Here is a 27,602-nt window from a genome sequence, read left to right as displayed (position 1 = left end):
TTTAGTCCATTCCCAAATATTCTTCCAGAAATGTAACTTTTCTTTAAAAATACTAACATTTCAGAACTTGTTAAAACATACTCTTTATAGTACATAGATTGATGTGCTAACAAAATGAGATTTTAATAAGTTAACTAGGTTCATCTAAAATTATAGTAATACTATATTTCTGTATTTGTTTCAAAGTTACTAATATTTTCCTGTAACTGAGGGGAATTCCCAGTTCAAGTCTCATATTAATTATTAGCGGAGCAGAGTTTTACCCAAACTGACTTCACAGTTAGTCCCTTCTCCTTTGCAGAAACAATGTGGTTTATTGGCACTCGTACAGGTCTGAGAGTAAAAAGATCTGGTCTAGGTTGGACTTTTATTAGTTTTGACATTGGGTGTGTTTTTGTCTCTCTCTCTCTAGATATCGATTAAGAAATTTGTAAAGAAAGTTCTCCAATCTCCTATAGAATCTATTGAATATTTTTCTGTTCAATAATAAAATTGTTAGGACAAAATCTCCATATCTGCTTTGATTTCTTCTCTGCTATGCTTTATGAGTTAAATGACATTTTGTGAAAACCTCTGCTAACAAAAAATACATATTTTTTTATAGTCAATATCTTTCTTCTTGTCAGTTCACTCTCCTCACACCACACTTCGCTCTAAAGTATCCTGTATAATACTTATACAGTTATCGAAATTCTCTTCTCTCTGGCAACTGTGACATTGTTTTTTCCTTGTTCTATTCTCACCTCTGTAAATGCTCCTTTTCCAGCAGTATATACCACGCTTAACTTGAAAACCGTTTTGATGTGGGAACATTTCAGTATGGATTTGGACAGAGCAATTTCAGTAATACAATATTTCCCCTTCTCTCATCAGCTCGTCATTCTCTTCCTACCCTGTAAACAAGCATTTCATAATACAGTTTCTGACATTTCATTTTTTTTGTATTTTGTCTTTTTTAATCATAATATTTCTAAAACTTCAATTATATGACTCCAAAATCTGAATTTATATGTGTATAATTTTTTTCTAAATTCTGGATCTGCATTTCAACTTTTGAAAACATTTTTCTTCTGTGTTTCATGTTGACATTATTAGATTCTTCCCATATTAAACTTTTGCTCCTCTTCTTTGCATAAGTTTTCCCACCTGTTTTTCAGCTCTTTCTGCTCATAACATTATTTCCAAGTCACCAAGACAGGTTCATAAAAAACAGAAAAGCTTTGCAATTGAAGAGTTCTGGGTTTGAATCCAGGCTCTGCCATTACCAGCTAACAGATTTAGGGGAAGTTATTGAACACCCTCCTAAGCTTCATTTTGTCTCATCTACAGAATTAGTAGATGATGGCACTTGCAGCACAGGGTTTTCAAGGATAAAATGATGCAATGCCAGAAAGGCCCATTACCTTGAACATAAAATGATCAATATGATTATCCAATGTTAGCTTAAAACCTCAGAGTCATTTTCAGGTTTTCAGTTTTCTCAAAGAAAATATCAATCATTTGCCAAGTCCTTGTCCTACTCCTAAAATATTTCTCTCATTCAAAAATTAGTTCATTTCTTTACTTATTCAATGAGTGGATTCTGTGGAACTGTCCTGGGTGTTGGGTATCAATAATGAGCAAAATGAACAAGTCCTCATTACCTGCCCCTTGCCTAACCACAGTAACTCTCCGATCCGTCTGCCTCCATTCCTCATCTAGCCCATCCTAAATACTCTTGCCAAAGCAATGTACTTAAGTCTAATTGTTGTTTAAATCTCATGAGTGATGAGAAAAACTTCCATTATATTCCAAACCATCTACATGGTCATTTCCCACTCTTCTAATTTTCTACTATTCTGTTTATAGCACCCAGAGTGATTCGAGGAAAAAGTAAGACTTGTCAGTCTTCTGCTCAGATCCCAGGATTGGGCTAAACTCTTCAATCCTTCCCCTTCCTCCTTCTTCAGGTCATTCTCTTTACCTCCCTCCTCTGAGGACATACAAATTACTGTCTACCTTGGGATTCTTTACTGCTGTTTCCTTTGCCTTGGATGCTGTTTCCTAATATATCCATATTCCTTTATTCAAATAGTTCCCCATGGAGTCTTCCTCTGCCTTGTGTCATCCTTTGAGGTTTTATTTAAATATCACATTTTCAGTGAAGACTTCCTAGGCCATTCATGTTGAAATCTTCCCCTCCTCTCAACATACACAACTGTTCAAGTCATCACTTTCACTGCTGTAATAGCACCTCATAGAGTCACTAGTGCATAACAGGTGTTTGATAAATATGTGTTGAGTTAGTCAATGAAAGATCAGCTTCATCTCTCACTGCACCTACCCAGTGATGTCCAAACTCAGTTGGAATTTTGGGGGTCTTATGCCTTTTTCCATATCATTTCACCTACCTGGAATGTGTTTATCCTCCTTCTTCCTCCTCATCTATTTTCACTAGTCAAAATTCCGCTTATGTTTAAATTTCTTCCCTAAATGCCACCTCCTGACTGTTATTTTATTCCTCTGGTTTTTGTATTGGGAGGGGCAACTTTCAATATCATAAATCACATTCTCCACTTTTCTCTCATGTCCCACGTTGAATCCATAAAATCCCATGGCTCTACCACCCACATGGTTTTGGAATCTGTTATTTTCTTCCTATTTCCACCAATGAATGCTATCCTATCCAGATTCCATCCTATGTCACAAAAGTATTACAATAACCTCCCATCTCACTTCTTAGATTGTCACTCTTTGCTGTTTCTCTTCCACACAGCAGCCTGTGACCTTATTATGACATGATTCAATCATGTCACTCCTCTATTCAAACCCTTTACTAAATTTCCATGTGTCTAAGGATAAAATCCAAAGTCTCTCCTATGATGTAAAAGGACCTAAGTGACCTTCTACTCAACTACCTCTTTGATGTAATGTTTGATGACATCTTGATCATAATGGTAGTGCCAAAAATGGTTTTGTAGAATGTAAGGGCTTAATAAACATTTGTTTCACTTAGCAGGTAACAACTGTGTAAACACTTACTATCAATATTATTTATTAAGCCACTAAGAAATCCTGTTAGAAAGGTGCTATTATTATCTCCATTTTAAACATGAGATACCTGAGGCTTAACATATTGCCTGGTATGAAATAAAAACATAAAAAGAGTACTTATTTTTATTAAAGTATAGAATATATCTCTTGACATGTTATGCAGATAGAAGACAGATGTATTTTAATTTTTAAAAAGATAATAGTAAAAAGAAGTGAAGTCAAATGTCTAATAAAATTACAGAAATATAGAACATGGTAAAGTGTGAAATACTATTGGCAAATATTTTACTCCAGTTTAGAAGGGCAAATTTATCTTAGATAAAAGATAGCAGGCTCATTTCTAATAAAATTGTGACTGGGCACAGTGGCTCACGCTTGTTGTCCCAGCACTTTGGGATGCCAAGGCAGGCAGATTTCTTGAGGTCAGGGATTCGAGACTAGCCTAGCCAACATGGTGAAACCCTCTTTCTACCAAAAATTATAAAGATTAGCCTGGTGTGGTGGTGTGTGCTTTAGTCCCATCTACTGGGGAGGCTGAGTGGGGAGAATCGCTTGAACCCAGGAGACAGAGGTTGCAGTGAGCCGAGATCATGACACTGTACTCCAGCCTGGGTGACAGAGCAAGACCCTGTCTCAAAAAATAAAAATAAAAATAAAAATATGTGAAGCAGCCAAATATTCAGTTACCTTTTGTCAGCTATATTTAGTGAATTTCAAAAGACTAAAACAAACTTACACTGGTCAAAATTGTTATAGTCTCAAATTCGAAGAAATAGAAACTCTAGCAAGCGAAAAGGAATAATAAATAGATAAACTTTGAATTTAAAATATATTTCTGTTATTTTATAAGGAAAACAAACTAGTGTATTCCGGTGACATTTTTGGCTAACTCAGCTTTGTCAGCATAATAATCATGAATGTTTATTTGCTGCTTCCCAGGTGCCAAACACAGTTACAACCATTTTAAGTGGACAATCTAATTTTGTTCTCAACATCTCTATAACATGTTAATTATTATTTTTCCCATTTTACAGATGTGTAAATTAAATCATACTCTATTGAATCTCTTAGTTATTAAGTAGTAGAGCTAGGTTTCAAACACAGGGTCTTTTATCTCTGCAGGTTAGACCTTTAAATCTAAGCTCCCCGGGATACTCAATGGATAAAAGATTAAACGTGTTTCTATGAAGTATTGTTGCTACCCTTGTGAAGAGGACAGTAGAAGAGCTTTCTGTAGTTTTAAAATTGGTGCTATAAAACAGCTTACATTTCAGAGAAGTGCTCTCAAAAATTACACTTATTTTGTTAAAAAGTAAATTTAGCTATCTGAAGATCTGTAAAACTTAGCATTTGTTCCATAGTGACAGGAGTTAATTTCATTTCCGTCACTGGGAGTGCTCCACAGGTATATTGTAAATTGCTAGGAATTACTGTGACTGTGACCCATTATCATAGCAGGAAATTGCATGAATCTCACAACTGATATGAAATGTACTGCCGTCACTGTTATGCATTAATTTCTAAGTAGTTGGCCATTTGTAATAATTCTGTAAATGTCCATCTTAGCACAGTTTTCAGTCTAGACAAGTTAAGCCAATGTGCATGGAATTTTCCTCATTATCTTCAAGCAGTTATACTGAATTCTAAAATTACTTTTTTATTGGACAATTTCACCTTGAACATCTTTCCAAGAATTGGAAACATGCTAGTCTCATTGTCCTATTCCCTAATACTTAAGGGAAATTTACTCTATAAAAAGTAAAGCCATTTGGCTATATATGATTAGAAAGACAGAGTGAGACAATCTCTGATGAATGTCAACAATGTATTTTTTTCTTTCTAACTTGTATTGAATATATTAGTGATTCATTAGAGGATTTTTAAATCATATTGACTCTCAGTTTACTGGTGTAATTTTCAGATAATGGTATACTTCACTATAGTTTTAAAAAGAACATTTTTGCAATGTAAGTGTCCTTTACATTATAAGTAAACACATTTCATCATTTAAAAACCAAACCTTTACAATGCAAATTATACTTTTCTTCTTTTTTCTTTGATATTGAACTTCTTCCCCTCACAAGAAAGATGAATTCAAATAGCATACTTCATTGAAACTTCTTGACAATGGTGAAATATATGTGGCCTCCCTATGTTATATTTTATATTTTAGCATATCATATCTGTTTCAAGTCAATGCTTCTGGCTAGAAATTCCCTTCTTTGATAAATCTTTAAGTACTTTTAATAATTTTTGAATTTTTTTATTTCCACTCCACCACATCTCAAGTTTTCAGATTGTTTTCCTTCATCTTCCAAACTATTCACCCTCTATTTCAAAATCTGAATTGTAAATTAGTTTCTAGAAATTTATACCTTTTTTTTTCCTGTAAGTCTGTCATTGATCTTATAGTTACTCAGTTAGGGCTACTCTGACAGATGACTGTCGACATTACTGATTCTCTAAATCAGTAATGTAGTGTTTTACGCTACATTAAATCAGTAAATGCCTCCTGTAGCCATAAGCAGAAGACCACACTTCTGTCTGTACTTAATAAATTATATAATTTTGACATTTGGCACATTGCCTGCCATTTAATTTTAGTAAATTAAAATAGTGTGCCTACTTGGTTTTAGGCACAGGGCTAGATGCTTGGGGGGGAAGAAGAACAAAACCAGAGACCATGGAGGGCAGCAAGACTAATGAATAGAGAAATGAATGAGTATGTTGTATCTAAAATAACAGTAGATATAACTGGTAGACATTGTGTTCTATAAGAACAGCTATCCTGTCTATCTCTGTCATAACTGCATTATCAATATAGAGTCTGATACACAGTAGTTAGTCAATAAACAAAAATTGAATGTTCTTGAAAGGAGATAAATGGAGTCTAAATAGGACATTATTTCACAAAAATTAAAGATATCAATTTATTTATATATACGTACCTTGTCTATTTTTTTTGTTGTTGTTGTTGATGCTGCATCTTTCAGTACAAAGAAGAATCATTCTAAAATATGTTTTGGTAATCAAAAATTCTAAGATAAGCTCAGTTACTATCTTCACATGTAGATATTCACTGTGTGCATTCATAAGAAAAAAGAGCATCTCTCTATAATCTTTTTGAGAAATGTTCAGTATATAATTATTCAATAGACGTCATCTTCAGAAGTCTTGCCTGGGTCTTTGTCATGGTCTTCTTAAAGCTGTCCTCTTTTTTGTTCTCTAGAGAACCAACTCCCAGTCCAGAGTTAACCATGCACCTCTCTTCAGTAGTTTCTCACTGCAGCAAATGAAGCAGAGACACGTTGTATTACCCAAATTGTTCCTGGCCTTACATTGCTAAGTATGCCAGGGCCTTGAATAAGGTACTTTTGTCCAGTATCTTTCATTGTAACACTAATGAGAAAGAAAAGTAATTCACAGCCAGGGACACTGTGGAGTGTTCACATTGTCCCCATGTCTGTGTGAGTTTTCTCTGGGTACTCTGTTTTTCTCCCATATCCCAAAGATGTGCCCATTAGGTGAACTGGCATGTCTAAGTGTTCCCAGTCAGAGCGAGTATGGTGTGTGTGTGTGCCCTTCAATACGATAGCTTCCTGCCCAAGGCTGACTCCTGCCTTGTGCCCTGAGCTGCTGGGATAGATTCCAGCCACCCCAACGTTAAACTGGAATAAGCAAGTATATTTGTCTGTTCTCACATTGCTATAAAAACACTACCTAAGACTGGGTAATTTATGAAGAAAAGAAGTGTAATTGGCTCATGGTTCTGCAGGCTGCACAGGAAGCGTGGTTGGGGAGACCCCAGGAAGCTTACAATCATGGTAGAAGGCAAAAGGGAAGCCAGCACATCCTACATGGCTGGAACAGGAGGAAGAAAGAGTGAAAAGGGAAGGGCTGCACACTTTCGAACAAGCAGATCTCATAGGAACTCACTCACTATCGTGAAAACAGAAGGGGAAAATCCACCCCATGGTCCAATCACCTCCCACCAAGTCCCTCCCCCAACACTGGGGATTGCAATTCAACATGAGATTTAGGTGGGGACACAGAGCCAAACCATATCAGCAGGTTAGAAAAAGAATGAATGAATGAATACAAATTATTTTAAAATAAAAATCTGTCACGTGTTCAATAATCATACAAAAACATGGCATCAAATGAGGCAGTAGCAAAGCACTCGGCGAGCCACCATATTTGCCATAGTTTTTGAACTACACAGTGGGAGGAGGTGCTCCTTAAAGTTTTCACTTTGCAAATGTTCATTCCTAGATGTGACACACTACCTGTCTGACCACCGTCTCACTGCTATTCACCAAAAATTGGGTTAATAATCATCTTGTTTTCATGAATCTTTCTTAAATGAATCTGTACCTTACATTTATTTCCATGTTTAATATTAGAAGTGCTTTGAGTGTTTATTTAGAAATTTGGTGATGTTTTACTAAGCAGAAATATGCCATGGAAAGTTAACTCTTGTTTATATCAATTAGCCCAGGGTAAAACTAGTTTTGTTATACATTGTTTCAAGTCATAGTTTCCAAGAATCTGTCGAGGTTGTTAAGTGGGAACTTGAAGTACTTGTCCACATATCCACAGCCCACTGCCCTATATTCCGATCGTACTGGAACCCAGTTACTTAAACAGTTACTGTCCTCACATTTGCTAAGCCTGCTGACATTCTTTCTCCCTCTCTGTGTCCCCCTTAATTTTCACTTACAGAAGTTCCAATAATCCTATCTTTTCATTTCTGTATCCTTTTCCAGGACCTTCCTTCACACGATAATCTGTCTTTTCTCAATAACTCCTTGCAGTACCTCAAATACAGAACATATTGTCATCTTCTGTATGTGTTATGCCTCCTCCACCAGCATCAATTTCTGATAAGAAAAGTCACATTTTGTGGCCAAGCGTGGTGTGTCACACTTGTAATCCCAGCATGTTGGGAGGCCGAGGCAGGAGGATCGCTGGAGGCCCGGAGTTAGAGACCATCCTGGCCAACATAGCAAAACACCATCTCTACTGAAATATACAAAAAAAAAGTATCTGGGCATGGCGGCGCATACAGGTAATCCCAACTACTCTGGAGACTGAGGCAGGAGAATCACTTGAACCCGGGATGTGGAGGTTGCAGTGAGTCGAGATCCCCTGGCTGCACCCCAGCCTAGATGACTGAGTGACACACTGTCTCAAAAAAAATATATATATATATATGAAAAATTGCATTTTACTTATCTTGTAGCTATAAACAATTTCTAATTTAAGCTTTGCATATATAAATATTTAATATGTCCATGTAAAGTTGAATAAAACTGCAATTATAAGGGCGTTTTCAAAAATCACAAATCACAGAAATCACGGTGGAATGCTATCAAACTACAGCAAACTATAAAAATAGTAGCATGTCTAAAATCGTCTTCATTCATACCATTAGAAATATGTGATTGAAAGTAATTTCCCCACACACTGTTTGCATGTTTTTGTAATACACGTGTTATGTCAGGTGTACTACCACCAGATGTGAAATACAACACTGTGAGGATTTACTTGGTTTGTTATAATAATATCTTACCGTTCCTTGTAGGAGATAGAAGATGAGGTTATTCAGGTGAGCTTCTGTGTAAGGCATGTCTAGGCCTTGGTAAATCTGGAGTGAAAAACCAGATGGGATAAGGGCTGAACATAAGACCATGCTACAGAGACAGGGGAAGGAAGACACTTTAGATGCAGTTTCATGGAAGCTGATGTTGGAGCATCCTATCAGTTCAGTTCAGGTAGAGCGCAGAAGTCAAAAGTCCAGTTGGCCAAGGGATATACGGCATTAGTTCTCAATGTTTGGGGTTAGAATGTTAGAATCACCTAGGCTGCTCTTTTTTTTTTTTTTTTTTTGGAATCTGGGAAGCAGTATTTTTAAAAAGCCTCCGGTTTCCCTGCTTAGCCGGAATTAAAAAAAAAAAAAAAAAAAAAAAACAATTACATAAAGGAATTAAACAAACTTAGAGGTATGGGACATTTGTCCAAAGGTGCAGCATCATTGCAACAGACCTGAGATCTCAGTACAGTAACCCTGAATCCCAGCTGGGAGAAATATAAATCTCCGGCCGGGCGCGGTGGCTCACGTCTGGAATCCCTGCACTTTGGGAGGCCGAGGCGGGCAGATCACGAGGTTAGGAGATCGGGACCATCCTGGCAAACACGGTGAAACCCGGTCTCTATTATAAATATGAAAAATTAGCCGGGCGTGGTGGCGGCGCCTGTAGTCCCAGCTACTCGGGAGGCTGAGGCAGGAGAATGGTGGGAACCCGGGGGGCGGAGCTTGCAGTGAGCCGAGATCGTGCCACTGCACTCCAGCCTGGGCGATAGAGTGAGACTCCCTTTCAACAAATAAATAAATAAAATAAAATAAAAATATTTTTAAAAACTTAAAGCTCCTACAAGAGTGGAGCTGAGGCTACTTCAGGTCTTGTCTCAGTCTAACCGTACTAAGGAACTAGAGGACAGAGAAGAAAAACACAGACATCTATGAGCCCAACTGTGAGGTTGCTGGGTAAAGTGTAGACAGAGGGGACAACATGCTCCAACTTTCTGGAGACATTGTGCCTTTAATAACCTGTATCTTGTTAAAACCACAGAAAGTACTGAGGCATGCCCAATATTGGTGAGAATTCTAAGCAGGGATCTTACATGATTCTGTTCCTAGTTCTTCTCACTCTTTAAAATACTTTGTTGGCTTTTCTCATATTTTCTGATTCTTTTACATTTGTCTTTGTTTCCCAAATCTTTTCAGTATACTTTGCCAAACTGTGATGTTGGCTTTTCTATATTCCATGAGGCAATTATAATACCATTACCAAATTTCTGCTGAAAACTTAGGGGCTAAAGGTGGTTAAAGGAACTGAATAGTAGCCATTATTATTAAGATAACTGTCCACATCTTCCCACGCATGCCCTTTTCGGTCATATTTGTCTCTGGATCCTATCCCACATCATGTTAATCACAGGAATTTTCCAACATCAAATCTCCATCTTCTGTCTTCCTGACTCCTTGGCCACAAACATAATTCTCTGATTTGACACAACACACACACACACACACACACACATACACACCCCCCAAACAAACAAAAAATAATTCTATTACTCATTTGTCTCAACTATTTGATATTACTCTGATCTTTTTTATAATATACTTTTAGAAATATATATCTGTGTGTAAATGTGTGTGTGTGTGTGTGTGTGTGTGTGTGTGTATGTACTTTTGAGACCAGAATGGGCTAAGGAAAACTACTTATGAATAAATGGAAATATAATGATTTTTGTAGATTTATCTGTGCCTTATGCTTGACAGTGACAGTCTTGCTGTAAGAGATTCTGCATGCATGCTTAAAATGCTGCTGCGTGGTAAATGCCCACATACTTTGAGGTTGAAGACTGGATTTTGAAATGGCTATGAGTGTACAAGGGAAATAAACTTAAGAATAAAAAACATGAGTGGAGAAAGGAATAACATGAACCAACTTAATATCACTTAAAATTACTGAGCGCAAGATTAATCATCATTAGCATTTTGTAAAGCACAGAAATAGGTGTTTCTTATAAACCATTGAAATGCAAAAGTAATATTGTAAATGTAACAATATTGCTGATGTCATTTTCCTTTTATCGTCATCCACAAATTTCTTAGAAACTGGTTTTAAGTCTTAAAAGGTAAATCATGACTCTCTCACACTCTTAATATTTTCCAAATTATATTAGCCTGTGCACTAAATTTATTGCAGCTTCTGCTTCTCTTAAAAGAAATGTAAACTTCCTCCTCACCCTACAATCCCTTGTTAGCAAATAACTAAAAATGTTTTCCATGAAAGTAATTAATAGCAACAATAAATATAAATTGTTAATTACCATAATGATGATATACTAGCATAATAGTTATTATGTTAAATGCCAGTAAATTATTAAAATATGTGTTTCCCTGAAAAATATATGTTTGATTCAGTGACAAGGAACTGTTCTATATAGAAAATATAAACTAAGAGCCTCCTTAGTATCTTATACTACCTTTGACGATGGAGAGATTTGGTGTGATTAGTTTCAGAATGGACTCTCCGGGGGAGAAAGTTTGGATGCCTGGATTTGTTATAGTTGAAATGATCTGGAAAAAGATGAAAATACAAGGAACCCGGTCTTGGTCTATGTGGTCTGATAATTACAGCTTAGAGTGCAAATCTGGAAGCTAGGCTAAATATCAGAATTTTTTATTTTAATGAGTTAGAGCTTGAAAAACTATTTTGAGCTCCTCTTTAGTTTGTATCCTCTTTTGCTGAAGCTGTTACTAGTGGATACCAACCACAGAGATTTCTTATAAGCATTAAAAAAATGAAGAGAAAGATGCTTTTCACCACCAAATTCTATGTTACCAATGCTATGTCTCCCTTTTTCTTTTTTCATCTCTGCCTTGAGACAATTACTATAACAGGATAGAATTTCTGATAATATATAATGATAATATATAATGAATATTATACATTAGTTCTTACAGTAGCAAAATGAATGAAGCATGGGCATTCTTTACATTTACAAAGCATGAGCATTATAACAGCAGCTTTAATTCATGATTTTTTCTTGTTGCTGCTGCTATGAGAAAATATTCATTTAAGGATTTTATTTCTACTGTCTTTAGTCCTCAGCAAATGCTAGAGTTAGAGACTTGTTGTTTTCACAAGTGGTCTGAGATGGCACATCACCATCCCTTACAAGCAATTTGGCCTTCATTACAAATTAATGAAGTGATAATTGCTCCTTGCAACCTTTTATGTGCAAAGGATGCTGGTGCTGTTTGCATTATCCTCTTGCAATGTATACCTTTGCTTTCAAGGACTTGTGGTATCTTGCCAAATGTTAAACTGCACTGAGATCTCCATAATTAAAATCATATTTTACATCAAATTAGGAAAATCTCTACATAATATGTACTGTTTGATGTCGAGTAAAATGCTTTTCATTGCAGAATAAATTTGCAAATGATTCATCAAAGTAACAATCTCATTTAGTACTAAAAGGAGCTCGTGACTTAAGAAATTTAAAGTCGGCCGGGCGCGGTGGCTCAAGCCTGTAATCCCAGCACTTTGGGAGGCCGAGAAGGGCGGATCACGAGGTCAGGAGATCGAGACCATCCTGGCTAACACGGTGAAACCCCGTCTCTACTAAAAACTACAAAAAACTAGCCGGGCGAGGTGGCGGCGCCTGTAGTCCCAGCTACTCGGGAGGCTGAGGCAGGAGAATGGCGTGAACCCGGGAGGCGGAGCTTGCAGTGAGCTGAGATCCGGCCACAGCACTCCAGCCTGGGTGATAGAGCGAGACTCCATCTCAAAAAAAAAAAAAAAAAAAGAAGAAATTTAAAGTCAGTTGGTTTACATTCAAATAATACTGTCATGATCAAACTTTCTGTAAGATGGTTGTGGAAAGCATTTATTCTCTAGAGTTTTTGCTATATCTGTACTTTAAAATGCCATTGTGGAACCAAGGTAAGGATACTTGAGAAGACTCTATAAAACACTAACTTTTAACACCAGAGATTTTTGGAGCACCAAGTCTGTTGACTCCTTTTTTATATTGAACATATACATTCATTTTGCTTTGAATATGATGGTATTATTATAGGCACCTTAATGTAAAACCCTAAGAACTGAAACTCTCATATACTCTTATCTTCTTAAAAACTCAGTATATAACATATAACTAGAGTGGATGCAAGAAAATGGTATATTGGCAATTATTACAAATACAATGTGAATATTTTCTTTCCATAAACTGCAATTAGAATGTATCTTGTATATTATTTCTTAGGTCTTCTAAAATAGTCTCAACTTGTTTCTTTGTTAAATCTGGGATGTGACAACAAAACTAGGTCAATTTTGCCTCCAGAAAATGAGCCCCTATCTTGTATTTTAGATCCTGAGTGATCAAGGCTTTTAAAATAAGTAGTGCTGTTTACTTGCTTCATTTGCAAGTTAATAAGTGAACTAGGAAGAAGTTTTTAAACTGATTGTCACACCAGTAAAGTTTACCAATTGTTTTTTATAATTTAAGAATTTAATATAAAAAACTTCCCCTAATGAGGCTTGAAGGCCAAATAAATGGCATGTTTCTTTGCTTGTAATTACCAACAATGTAATAAATGAATATTTTATTTTATTTTGTGATTAGAAGGTGTGAATTAAAATTTCTGTGTTTTTAAAGATGACAACAATAAAAACTAGGGACTGCTCAAGGAGAAAGGGAGGGAGGCAGCAAGAGTTGAAAAAGTAACCATTGGGTACTATGCTCACAACCTGAGTGAAGGAATCAATCGTACTCAAAACTGGACCTCATGCGATGGACCCATGTAACAAACCTGCACGTGGCCCACGTTGGGAAAATATTCATACAGATAAATTTTAGGCAGTAACTTGTTTTATTCTTTTTTTAAACAAACAAAGCAAAAAACATGCAAGGAAATCATAACAAAGTGTCAATAGAAATAGAAAAAAGTGTTAATGCATTTTAAATGCCGTTGATTTGGTTAAAAATGTTTAATATCTATTGTTCCTGATGAAAATAATTAATTCCTTTACTGGAGAAAAATGTAGGAACACATTTATAATGGGCTTCACAAGGATTTTATTCATATATTTAGCTACAATATTTAAATATTTTCTCTAAGTAAAACGTTTTGTTTTATTCCCATTAATAACTCTTACAAATATTATAAGAAACATAAGCTGCGGCGGGCCCGCTTTGGCCTTCTCTCCATCCCGGTTTCCCTCCGCTTGCGACTATGCGCTCAATCCAGCACCATGGGGAAGCGGGACAATCGGATGGCCTATATGAACCCAATAGCAATGGCGAGATCAAGGGGTCCAGTCCAGTCTTCAGGGCCAACAATACAAGATTTTCTGAATCGAACAAGGCCTACCTGGGGAGAAGTAAAAGAGCAACCGGAAAAGAAAAAGAAAGGCTCCAAGGCTTTGGCTGAATTTGAAGAAAAAATGAATGAGAACTAGAAGAAAGAACTGGAAAAACACAGGGAGAAATTATTAAGTGGAAGTGAGAGCCCATCCAAAAGAAGACAGAGAAAGAAAAAAGAAAAGAAGAAATCTGATAGGCATTCATCTTCTTCTTTATCAAGCTCTGATTCTTCCAGCAGTTCTTCTGATTCTGAAGATGAGGATAAGAAACAAGGAAAACGGAGAAAGAAAAAGAAGAACCATTCACATAAGTCTTCTGAAAGCTCCATGTCAGAAACTGAATCAGAAGTAAGGATAATTTAAAAAAGAAAAAGAAGTCAAAAGATGGACCTGAGAAAGCAAAAGATATTAAAGGACTCACCAAAAAGAGAAAGATGTATTCTGAAGATAAACCTTTATCATCTGAGTCCTTGTCACAATCAGAGCATATTGAGGAGGTGCGAGCAAAAAAGAAGAAAAGCAGTGAAGAACGAGAAAAAGCAATAGAAAAAAAACAAAAAAGAAAAAGAAGCATAAGAAACACAGTAAGAAGAAGAAAAAGAAGGCTGCTAGTTCATGTCCTGACTCACCATAACACTAAGAAAAATCAGGATTCCCTTATAAAGAAAGTGCAATGTCTGAGAAAATTTCAACTGTGAAAACTACAACATATTTACTAAAATGCATGAATTTTCTTGTTTTTAGAATTATTCCTGGACTATTCAGTAGCCACTCAGATGCCACTGTGTGAAAGGGCCATAAATGTTGCCTGCTGCTTGAACATCTATTTTTTTTTCCTCCAGTGCTTGATAACTCTGGGAGATAATACACTGCTGTCATACTAGTGGTTAAGATATTTGGGAATAAAATTAATACTTTTGACTAGAAGTGTCTAAGGATAAACCAACAGAAACTGAATCTGGTTACATCTTTAAGGTGTAATCAGAAATGACCAGATGATTCTAGTTAATATTTTTGAAGGAGGGATTACATTAATATTTCAAAATCCTTACTCTGTAGATAAGTGTATTTTAATTTTTTCCCCTCATATACTTTTATTTACCTGGGGAAGGAGCTTTTAGGATTGCGGGGGGTGGGGAGGTGTTAGTTTCCTATCTCTTTAGCTAGCAGAATAGTGTGCCTTTGATCCTCACACATCCTATATTATGGACACAGTAGCCATGCTTCACAGGGAGGTCAGAGCTGGCTACCACCAGTCTTGTCCTTTACTGAGCTTAGTATCATCCTTGGATGCTTTCATATGCTGCTTTGAGTGAACCAGAGAAACAGCCATTTGCAGCATGAGAAAGCCCCAAAAGCTCTGGGATTTACCTCCACTTCAGTAATAATGAATATTTTTTAGTATTAGAATGTGTTATGTCATTTGAATTAATTTTGATTATACTTTGGCTTGGGAGAGGAATTATTTTAAATAGATACTGGTACTTTTTGAACTTGATAACTAAAGATTCTAAAATGCATGTTTTACGCTAAGTTTTAACCAGTCAGGAAAATTTTATGTAACCAGCGATAGTTTATTTTTTGTATGAATTTTGTTTAGGCTGCAATGTTTAGCTTTTGTTAACTCCTCAGTCTTGCTGTCTTAAGTTTATTACTGTGTTTAATGGCCTACTTGCCAAGATATTTAGCATGTAGAAAGCAAGGTTTTGATTTAAAAAAAAAAAAAAGGCTTCATATTGAAGCTGAGACTTACAATAACAAGTTGAGTAGCAAGCCTGGTATGCTGTGTCTTATTGCCAGAATTTTAGTAAATGTCATGTTTTAAAAGTTTGTTGTCTTTGTATATCAATAACAAATTATGACAAGTTAAGTTAAAATAATAATAATAATAATAATATTTGTGCATATACCAAAAGGTGAAGTTTTTGTGCTCCATACTATAGTGAATATGAAGAGACCTGCCTAAAATTTAGCAAATGCCTGTGAAACAAAATTAGACTAACTTTAGCATGTATCATGAATTAAATTTACAAATGAATAGGGGATTCAATAAAGGTTATATAATACAGAAATGTTCTTAAGATTGTCAGGGTTATGGAAGGCATAAGGCGGAAGAATGCACAGTTCCATGGGGTTTTACCGTAAGAAAGGTATATTCCGGGTGGGCGCAGTGGCTCATGCCTATAATCCCAGCACTTTGGGAGACCAGGGCAGGTGGATCACAAGGCAAGGAGTTCGAGACCAGCCTGGCCAACATGGTGAAACCCCGTCTCTACTAAAAGTACCAAAATTAGCTGGGTGTGGTGGCAGTGGCCTCTAATCCCAGCTACTCAGGAGGCTGAGGGAGGAGAATACCTTTAATCCGGGAGGCAGAGATTGCAGTGAGCTGAGATTGTGCCATTGCACTCTAGCCTAGGTGACAGGAGCAAGACTCCATATCAAAACAGAAAGAAAGAAGGAAAGAAAGAAAAAAAGAAAGAGAGAAATAGAGAAAGATAGAAAGAGAGAAAGAGAGAGAGAGAGAGAGAAAGGAGGGAGGGAGGGAGGAAGGAAGGAAAAAGAAAAGAAAAGAAAAAGAGGGAGGGAGGGAGGAAGGAAGGAAGGAAGGAAGGAAAGAAGGAAGGGAAGGAAGGAAGGAAGGAAAGAAGGAAGGGAAGGAAGGAAGGAAAGGTATATTCCATAAGTTCCACAAGAAAGAATAAAGGACAGAATATTCACCACATCTTTCATAAACAATAAAAGTATTTACATTGAAAATAATATAGTATGTGGAAATATTATTTATCTTGATTCAAACAGTTAGAAAAATTAACATGTGGTTTAGGACCAGTTGTAAGAGGAACACAGATGTGAAACTCAAGAGTTCAAAAGTTTTTGCATAGGTAATAGAGATCCCTAGAAAACTTTACATTCAAGAATGGCATGGCAAAAGATGTAGTTTCCTGCAAGAAGTAAGCAAAATGGGGCATGATAAGAAGAAAATATGGACACAGAGATAACAGAAACAACTGGTCTAATAGTTTTAGGATTGGAAGTAACACACTCTTACGATGCTAAGTTAAAAGCTTTTCAAAATTTGTCCTAAGGATCACAGAAAATAGTGCTTCACTGTTCTCAAAAGTCTGAATGCTTTTACAGACTTTTTACAGTGAGAAAAGTTGTACTAAGATAAACTTGACTACTATAACAACAAAACCCCAGATATCTATTTCTTGACTAAGAAAAAGTCCCATGTGGGTGTAAAAGGCTTTAAGAATCAAATGTTTGCCATGTCTTCTGTTTGTCACACATAACCTGATTTTATATTTGGCGGAGGCCAGGGGGTGAGGAACATTTATATTTTTACGTCAAATTTTCTTTCATAGTTCCCCAATACATGTCCATTGAAATGATAGTACATTAAAAAAGTCATGCATGATGACATATAGTAAAAATATAATTTATATTCACTATTTTACCTTATATCAATTTTACCAAAAACCTGGCACAAATGGGGAAAAGATTACTAAGCATGAATTTTAGACAGCATTATTATCTTTTTCTTTTTTAAACAAAGAAAAACACCCAAAAACATATGAGAAAATCATATCATAGTGTCATTGGAGACAACTGATTTGAGCTTTTGATCCTGGAATGTTTGATTAGGCTCTATTAACTGCTAAGTGACTTTTTCCTGAATATTCAACAAACCTCAATGCAATTGAAATGTGTTCATTCAAATTATAAATTACTTTATGTCCATTAACTCAGAGAACCTTACAAATAAAAAACCAAAAACAAGAATGTTTTTTAATGAGTAAATGATGACTTATTATATAGTGATGCTCTGACACCCTTATCTTGTATTCATTATTATCATTAATTCTGCCTCACTCTCTGTTTCTCTTTGATTCTTCAGTGGGAAGAGATCAGCGGTGTGGATGAACATTACACACCTATCAGGACTTACCAGGTGTGCAATGTCATGGATCATAGTCAAAACAATTGGCTGAGAACAAACTGGGTCCCCAGGAACTCAGCTCAGAAGATTTATGTGGAGCTCAAGTTCACTCTACGAGACTGCAATAGCATTCCATTGGTTTTAGGGACTTGCAAGGAGACATTCAACCTGTACTACATGGAGTCCGATGATGATCATGGGGTGAAATTTCGAGAGCATCAGTTTACAAAGATTGACACCATTGCAGCCGATGAAAGTTTCACTCAGATGGATCTTGGGGACCGTATTCTTAAGCTCAACACTGAGATTAGAGAAGTAGGTCCTGTCAACAAGAAGGGATTTTATTTGGCATTTCAAGATGTTGGTGCTTGTGTTGCCTTGGTGTCTGTGAGAGTATACTTCAAAAAGTGCCCATTTACAGTGAAGAATCTGGCTATGTTTCCAGACACGGTACCCATGGACTCCCAGTCCCTGGTGGAGGTTAGAGGGTCTTGTGTCAACAATTCTAAGGAGGAAGATCCTCCAAGGATGTACTGCAGTACAGAAGGTGAATGGCTTGTACCCATTGGCAAGTGTTCCTGCAATGCTGGCTATGAAGAAAGAGGGTTTTTGTGCCAAGGTAAGAGCCTTCTCTATTTTTCTTTGAATGATATCTCTCACCTGTGAGTTTATCATAGTGTCATTAAATAAAATGCACTCAGTCTCAACTCACTTGGCAGGAAAACATGCCTCAAACTGACCATAGTTTATTTATGGACTAAAATTAATTCCATTTGATGTGGTAATTCATGCTTTGCTGTAGAAATATTAATGTATTTGATTATGCAGTGCTGGCCTGCACCCTACATGAGGTGTTATATATGCTATATTTAAGTTGTTCTGCTGTTTAATAACTAAGGTAATCCTATTCTAGACCACCTGAAAGAAAAACTTTCTATCTCTTTTATGTAGAAAGTTGAGAAATCTTTAGCACTCAGCTAACCTAATTCTAACAGAATTAGATACTGTGGTGGTTATTTATGCTGGTGCTCATCTAGCTCATAGCAATATTTACTTCATTGCTATAAAGTACAGTCTTATCTTCACTGACATCTGGGTATCAAATACATGTTTACTTACAAGAGATTAGTGCTTTTAGAAGATTATTTGATTTAAAAGTCCAGAGCTGATGCCTCAGTGTTTAATGTATACAGGCATGATTTTTAAGTGTCTTTTGCACCATGATTTGGCTCATTTTAGTGCTCAAAAGATTATTTGTATCATCCTTTAGGCTTGAATGCATATTGATATTAATATAACATCACAGAACAAGAACTCTTTAATCAAGTTAGTATTTATTAAAATCACTTTATATTTTAAGTGGAATCAATTAAAAGATCATTTTATATAAAATTATGTCTATCAGCTATGCTATATCATATAATTTCACTTAATTGCAAAATTTACTTAGCATTAGGCAAGGTTTTATGCTGAAGAACACACTAAAATTGTTACTCAAAATTTAAATGAATAAATACATAGGAGAAGTTAAGTATATTGTCCTTGAAATTTTGTCCATTTTAATGCCTTTGCTTGCTGTTACACTCTGTCAAATCTGGTGTTCTACTCCTGGTCTCATAATCAGTCACTTTTCTCAACTGCATGTGGAATAAATGAGCCTACTTTGTATATAAATTGTCCTCTTTAAATCTGAACAGAACATAATATTTTTTGCTTTTGACTATAGACATGGTTTACAAAAAAAAAAAAAAAAGACATTTTAAATGAGAGTAAATGGTTCATTCTAGCTTCATACTTCTCCATGCTTTTTAGATCCTTGGAAAACACCATCAGAATACTCTTCCAAAAATGGTTTTGAAAGTTATAAAATTAAAACAACATACTAGCTACTATTTGCTTGTACACATGAGTGAAGAAAAGTTGCAATAGCCTTTATATTCCACTTTGAATTGAATTTTATCAGTGAGGTATTTGTTTATGTTATGTGGTATTTGTGAGATCTATTTTAAATAAAATCATGAAAGCTTACTCCAGAAGGAATTAAAAAGTTGCCCATTTAAGATATATTCAATGCACACCTACTTCATTGTTTAAGTACTGTAGTAAGAACTCAAAGATTTTTTTGTTAACATTCATTAATTAGTCACTTACTAGATGCCATACACTGTGCTGATTTGCTAAGTAATGTTCATGAGCTATCTCATTTATTCCTCAAAATAACCTATGAAGTACATACTATTACTCTTTCTATTTTAAAATCATGGAGAATAAAGCTTTAATAGGTTCAATAGCTGGCCTTATTTCCCTCAGTGAGTTAGTACTAGAATTGAGATCTGAAACCAGGCAGTCTGACTCCAAAGGCTGGAGTCTTCACATCAACCCATGCTGCTTCCCTGTGATTCGGTGAAGAGTAACTGAGACTAGGAAACAAAGGACACAGATTCCACTTTAATTAGAGCACTGTATTTTGAAGGATGAGAATGGCCACAAAAAGTGAACACAAAGTAGCCAAATATCTAGAAATATAACCGTTATCTGTACTAGTTTATTTCTAACTTTTTTATTTCTAGATTTTTAAGAAAGAAGAATTACTAGCCAAAAGACCATATTTTAGGAAGACTAAGCTTAGCTCGGGTGGCATCTGATAAAACTGGATATATGATTTGTCAAGCATCTTAGACATGCAAATTTAATTGTATAAGTGTTTCTGACCATTTATGAGTACAAAGTAATAAAGTGCCAGACACAGGGGAAATATAAATAAATAAAGTTATCGTATCTACCTTCTGGGAGCTCGCTATCTAGCATGAAAGACAGACACATAAATGAATGATTTTAATGTGAGAGAGACCAGTAAGTCTTCAGCCGATGATACAATGTACCTTAACAGTGAAGGATAAGAAAAGATTAAGTTTGAATATTTTACGATAAATAGTAGGAAATGTTAATTTATAATGGGAAACCTTTGCATTGAGAGTTTTGGACTCTTTTATTGTTATTTTGCATAGAAACATTTGGAGTAGCAAGAAAGGGCTAGCTACCTTACACAGCTTACACATTACAGAAGGTGAGATTTCTAATTTGTTTATGGAATCATTATATCAAAATTTCAAGATGCATAGGCATCCTATTAGAGTACTATCTTCTGAGTTTGTGTCACAGGGATACCTTAAAAAGGATCTAAACTTCATTACTGGGTCATTTTCTGACTTTAGTCATAAAATATTATAGATTTTATATTCTACTCTAGACAAATAATAGGCACAGTTAGAGTTCATTGAACTGAAAGATGAAAATGTGTCAATCTCCATTTGATAGGAAAAAACATATTAATTAAAATGTTTCATATTTAAAAAGCATATTTATCAATTTCAGAAGTATAAACAAAAGCTCTGGTATATAATGTTTACTTTCAAAACAGTTCAGTTTTCCTGAAACAAGAAAAAGTAGTCAAAAGTATCCTTGAACCATTTCTTTAAACAGTCAGCAATTCTTGAGCCCTTAATAGGTGTCCAATACTGTATTGAACACTAGAAACAGAATAATGAACACTATCATTGCTTAGTTTAGTTCACGGTCCAAAAACATGTGAGTGTGTGTGTGTGTGTGTGTGTTCTAAAATGTTTTTATCTCTACCTCTGAAAGAACATAGATTTTTTTAAACTAATTTATGAAACAGAACTAAGTTAACACTAATTTCTAAACGTCTAGAAAATAAGCTATTATTGTTGATAGGGAAGGAAATATTGGTATAGGAGGAGATGAGTGATGAGAAATGAAGATTTTTCTGCATTAAGATGCTTTGTGTTGCCAGATTCTCCTCCTCCTCCTCCTCCTTTTTTTTTTTTTTTTTTTTGACTAGGGAGGATAGGAATAAAGAAAGCTAAGAATAATAAATGGTGAATTTTTCTCTTTCAATGGCTGTTTAGAGAGAGAAAGTAAAGGAGGGTAGAAAGAAATGTTGGTGGCTAAAGAATCATTCAAGAATCACATGCCAAACAAACTGGAAAAAGCACCAGGAAGGTAAAGAGTACTTATTACACTAAGTTTGGTAAAATAGAAATGCATGTAGAAATAACTAGGCAAGTTTAAACAGATAAGGAGTAGTATAAAAATTAGTAAGGAAGGTAAGAAATTATATGTTGTACTGTTTACTAGAAATTCATCTAATATATTATTTGAAAATATGACTTTTGTTTAAATACGTTATCTCCCATATTTGATGAAAGAGAAGGATAGTGTAATATATTTTATTTAATTTACCTGGTATGTAACTTAAAACTTACTTGGACCATGTTTCTGGGATCTGGGAAGACTTGCTGGATTTTGACAGCATGGTCAAATGCCAGGTTGGGTTGTTTTTGGGGGAGGATGTTCATAAACCTCCTTTTAAAAGGGTAACACTGAAAAATTAAAATTATAAAATGACATACTAAAACTGAATCATCTGGCATTTGCTTTCAAGCATTGGTAATATTTCACTTGATTATTTCATTTGGACATTTCATATTTTTTACATCCCAGCATAACTCTTCTTACTGGTTTTCTCTTTTTAAGATTGGAAGTGTGGGAAAATTTTGTATTAATACCAAGGAAACATCATGATCTTTTTTTTCTCTCTTTTTAATCCTGGCTAATGAATTATGTTATCTGTTTTGGTTTAGTTTGGAGAGGAGAGATGAGAATGCTAATGGCTTTTTATATAGTCAGTTAATTACATTTGAGTCAGATAGCAGAAGGTTACTATAAATATTCCTTCTCATACAAACTTTGTTTAGACTTAGTGTACCAAATACCTTATTAATGTCACTGAAGAATTTGTTGCTCTGTGCTTTATCTCTGCACATTCATTGTGGAATGCTAACGTTATCCCTTCTTCTTTTACATTAGCAGCTAAATAGAAACGTGCATTTGATGTGATGTATGAAGATGCCTAGACTTTTTGATGACTATCCAGAATTATATTTGTTTTACTTATGACTTAGGATACCAGTTCTTACTCTCCACTCATTTCTCTGTTAATTTAGAAACTCTTAAAACAGCTGCCAAAGTTTCAATAACAGGATGATTTTAAGACTCTGCTTGCTCTGACAGAGGCGCTAGAGAAAATTGAAAACCTTAGTATATTATTCGCACCTACAAAGTCTATGTGCACAATCATATGGCACCCTCTGGACCTACAAGGTGTTCATGAGTGTGAATGAATTCAGAAGCATTCCTTTCTCATTGTTTTTTGTCTGGAAGTTCCTTAAGGGCAGACCTCATGAATGTCTTTTCTTAGAAACACCTTGCTTAGAACGTAGCAGAATCTAATTGAGTTGGTTCTCAATTAGATACTTATAGGATGCGTAATTACTGGGAGATTTCTATGCCAATTATCCATTCTTAGAATAGAGGTCCTGTAGAGAATAGACTTTACATTATTTATCTTTGATTCCACTAGCCTTTCAGAATGCGTTGTAAATAAAGATGTTAATTTTATCTAATTTGAAATAAACATATTTGATTATTAGGTCACATACAGTTACAGTCAGGCAATAATAGATTCATCTGACTTCTTGTTAGAATAGTGAATAGATGATGAAGTAAAGGAATAACAAATATTTTTATGGTACCAAAGATCATACTTTTTTCTTTTATGAATTTATGATGAATATTATTTTTTCTGCCTTAAAATAATCAATTGTTTCTAGATTAATACCTGTAATAAAGCAACAGTCTAAACAATTTTTGTAGATGCTGAAATATATTTGGCCTTTTTGTCCCTTAAATTTACTGATCTAGTGCTTAAAGCATTGGTTCACCTTATAAAGACTACCCGATAATTATCAAGTTCCTTACCTTCAGTTATGAAAAATTTCCTTTCCCTGAGGTTAAAATGACAGCTGTCTGTTTTCTCTTTGCCTTTAACAGTTATACATCCATGATTTTTCCAACCAATGAATTTATTTAAATATAAAATATGGCACTGTTAAGTAATAAGATAAATAACTTTAACAAGTTAAACAGATGCATTATAGCTTTATAATAGCTATCAAGCCTGATTTATACAAGATTCTATGTCTTCTCACCAATTTATGTACATTAGCATAATGCAAAAAACTTCCCTGCACTTGTCCTCAAATTTCAGTTTGCATTTAATTGTTCTATTTAGCCAAAGGCTCTTGTCACTAACAAAGTGTTTGAGGGCTTGGGCTTAAGAGTCCCAGGAATGCAGCTTATTAATTTTGTGGCTAAATATCTTGAGCCTTAGCTTCTTTATCCACAAAAGGGATGGACTTCAAAATGGTCAGTCGATGTATTGCTTAGTCTATTGCAAAATATACAGCACTGGACTTAAGGTATTTGAACGTCATTATTTTCAGTCATCAGAATACCTGAAAATGTGTTACCTTCCTTGTTTCCTTATTTCAATACATTTTAAAACATTTAGATATGACAAAATCACCCATTCAACAGCTTACCTTAGACCTTAGACATATTTTAGGAGAGAAAACGTGTCTTTGATTAATGTATATGTTTGTTTATTCATTATTTATTCATTGATTGCCCACCTTCTTCCAAACAGGATTGTGCTTTTCTAAAGAGACGTTTTTTGTTGTTGTTCAATTAAACCTCTAGTCTATTAAACCATAGGTGACATTCCCTCCATTATCTTATTGTTGTTTTATTTTTCTTCCAAACAGCAGTGACACTTGATTTTTCCCATCTGGTACTGGAGTCAGTCTGTTTTTTTTTATAGTATGGATCTTTCCCACTGATTTTTCAAAAGTGCCTTGAGTTTACAAATGTACATTTTTATATTGTATATTCAGAAAGACTTTTAGGTTTTAACTGATTTGATTTAAGGAAGTATGATGTAGGAAATAAGCAAACAACAGCAATACAAAAATAAAGTTAAAATGCTACATTTCAAAACTGTTCAGCCTAGGTTTTGTTCATACTGTTTGTGCCCTTATATTCCTTATATAAAAGACAAGGTTAGATAGTTGGAAAGGATATACCAATAAATAATGTCCTCGCCTTGAAGAAATCATGTGAATCAAAAATCAGTAAGCAACTAAGAAAAAGAAAAAAAAAAATCTGTTGAAACATTTTACCTGACTCTGGATAGAGCTAACTTATCTATTTACTTTGCTTTATGTAGTGGTTATGTATACTTAAGAATCGCCCAAATACTATAAAGGCAGTGGAGAAACAGTATAAGTTGTATGAATTATATGTCAAATGTGCTTACATGAATTATTTTGTGATTATTACTGGAAGTCTTTGATCAAATTATGTCAATGCACTATCTAAAAAGTAGTTAAAGTAAAAACTTATTTTTTAATATGAAAAGTGAGAGAAAGCAAGGGAATATATTTGGTTTGTGACTTCTTAAATTTTGTAGCTCATTTTTGAGTCTATATAAAAACAATATAAATTTAAACCATGGATTTACATGTTTAGGAAAATAGAAATGTGAATTCTTTGTTCTGTGTATACTACAAATCAGATTATTTTGAACACTCAGGCACAATTTAATTGCAAACATGTTTAGGAGAAATATGACTGTGGTTAAATTTAGGGAGTAGAGCAAATTCATATCTAAGCATTTGAATACCTCATAATGAATAAGAAGGAGTTAAATGATCAGCAATGAACCACTATAACAGGTCTTAAAAATCACATGAAGTTCCATAAATGTTAGTAACATTCTTACACAGGATTACAATTAAATAAGACTTACTGTGTTTTAATAAAATATGAACTGTTTTACCCTATTTGGGTTAACTTTAGTAATATAATCTCACCAATTCTGTCCAGAGGCAAAAATCTGAAAACACATTTTCTCTTTAAATAGGCATTTCACTGTACTTTATCCAACCTAAAAGATGATTTTATAGGTCATTATTAAAGCATACTTCTAAAGCTCTAATTTAGCTCACAGGCATTCTTTATCAAATGACTGTGGGGTATCTGCTTTATAGTATCAAGTTCTGTTCATTAAATTATTATTCTTACACTGAGTTCTTTGGGCTTTTAGATGCTTTGATGGGTCTAGTGTTTCAAATGTGCAAATGGTAATTTAGGTAATATCAATATGCCAAATGTATAATCTTTGGGAAACATAAATGATGTGTCCATTGAGTAGTTTATTTGTTTGAGAGACTATGGTAATATATGGATTAAGCTTCCCAGGGCAGTATTCACTATGAGAATCTAAGGCATCAGAAAATAATTTCAGTTGCAGAAAAAAAGTAGCTCTCATTTTACTTGAAAGTGGTTGCTTCCATCATGTCATTTTCAGTTTCCTTTCCAAAGGAAGATCAGAACATTGCTTTGTAGACAACTCACTAAATATCTATTAAATGTAAACTTATCTGTAAAGTGATTGAAATTGTTCAAGCAAAAGACATATCTAAGTTTCTTTTGTCTGTGAAGGGTGGGATATTGGTTATTGTGAATAAGTAAAAATTATAGTTCTTCTATCATCTTAATAAATATTATCTTGTCAGATAGCTCATGAATCTGCCATCATAATTTACTGTCAAGGCTGGTTGGACCCTAAAGAAAGTCTTGAAATTCCTTTTCTTTAATTTAAGCTGTTTTATATGAATGACCTTCCTTAGCTCTGATTTGCTGCTTGCCACTTGGTTAAACAACTTCTGTTAAAGCATACATGTTATATAATGTATGGCTTTTGTAAAGAACATTCAATTCAGTTCAAACTTATCTTTTTTATTCTAACTATTCAGATTTATAAAAGCTTCTGTGTTTCCAACTTTTAAGATGCAATGTAACCATTTTTTTCAGAATACATGTAATGATTCCAAAGAACGATTATTGATATTTCATTAACTTCTCCAACTAATGTTTCATTTTTTTTTTTTTAGTCAACTTCTTCCAGCATAAGGGGAAAAAACCCTATGCAAAATAAACTGAGAACTAGATCTTTTTTTCCCTCTTGATGGACTTAGATTCTGTGAAATATACTGGTAATAGTTTCACAAAGATTGCTTTGTCAGCGCAGATTCATTGAGCACTTTCCACCTTTTTTTCCTGTGATTTCTCCACCCCTTTCACTTCTGTCTGTGTTTAGAGTTTTGACAATCCCTTATTAGTTCCAGAGTAGAACTTATGAGAGCTAATAAGGGTTTACATTACAGCTCTGACAGCTGGCACTAAAGTTTAAAAGAGAGCAATTGTAAAGAAGTATAAGTGTTGATACTGTTTGATGAAAGTGCTCTTAAAGAAAGAGCCTTTTGGAAATAATCACATAACTAGAAAAACTGCATATATGCTCTTTGGTTGTAGCTTCTCATCTTCTAGGATGCGGGCAAAACATCCTGTTGGCAGATGACTCTGTAATCACTTATAGATGCCTTTTCTAGGAACACAATCCAGGATCGTTAAACAAACAAACAAACAAACAAGAACAAAAACAAAAAAAAAACCCATCTCTAAAGCCACTATTTCTATAAATCTCTGAAATTCATGTTAATTGTCCTTTAGAAACACAATCATAACGTGGATATCTAATCGCAGATTCATTCTGTGCGAAGAGACCCCAAGGATTCCAAAGGCAAGTCATTGAGATCATGAAGGGCATTAACTCCACGTAATCCACCACAGACTTTTTGTATTATGAAAAATAAACAAATAAAAAGCAAGAATGGCTTCAAATGTAGAAAGACCCTGAG

The 27,602-nt window shown here is 34.8% G+C and overlaps 1 protein-coding gene and 1 pseudogene across 3 annotated transcripts in view; both read left to right on the top strand.

The window, feature by feature from the left end:
* Positions 1–27,602, top strand: part of EPHA3 (EPH receptor A3) — a 372,676-nt gene that overhangs the window by 86,589 nt on the left and 258,485 nt on the right. For all 3 annotated transcript variants that reach the window (XM_033211572.1, XM_033211571.1, XM_033211573.1), the window contains exon 3: positions 17,878–18,538. In XM_033211572.1, the coding sequence (XP_033067463.1) occupies positions 17,878–18,538 (661 nt within the window). The remainder of the gene's footprint in view (positions 1–17,877; positions 18,539–27,602) is intronic.
* LOC117083640 lies at positions 13,804–14,898 on the top strand (annotated as a pseudogene).

Source organism: Trachypithecus francoisi, unplaced genomic scaffold (assembly GCF_009764315.1).
Source record: "Trachypithecus francoisi isolate TF-2019V2 unplaced genomic scaffold, Tfra_2.0 Lachesis_group0, whole genome shotgun sequence".
Taxonomy (NCBI): Eukaryota; Metazoa; Chordata; class Mammalia; order Primates; family Cercopithecidae; genus Trachypithecus; species Trachypithecus francoisi.
This window is presented reverse-complemented; position numbering and strand designations above follow the sequence as displayed.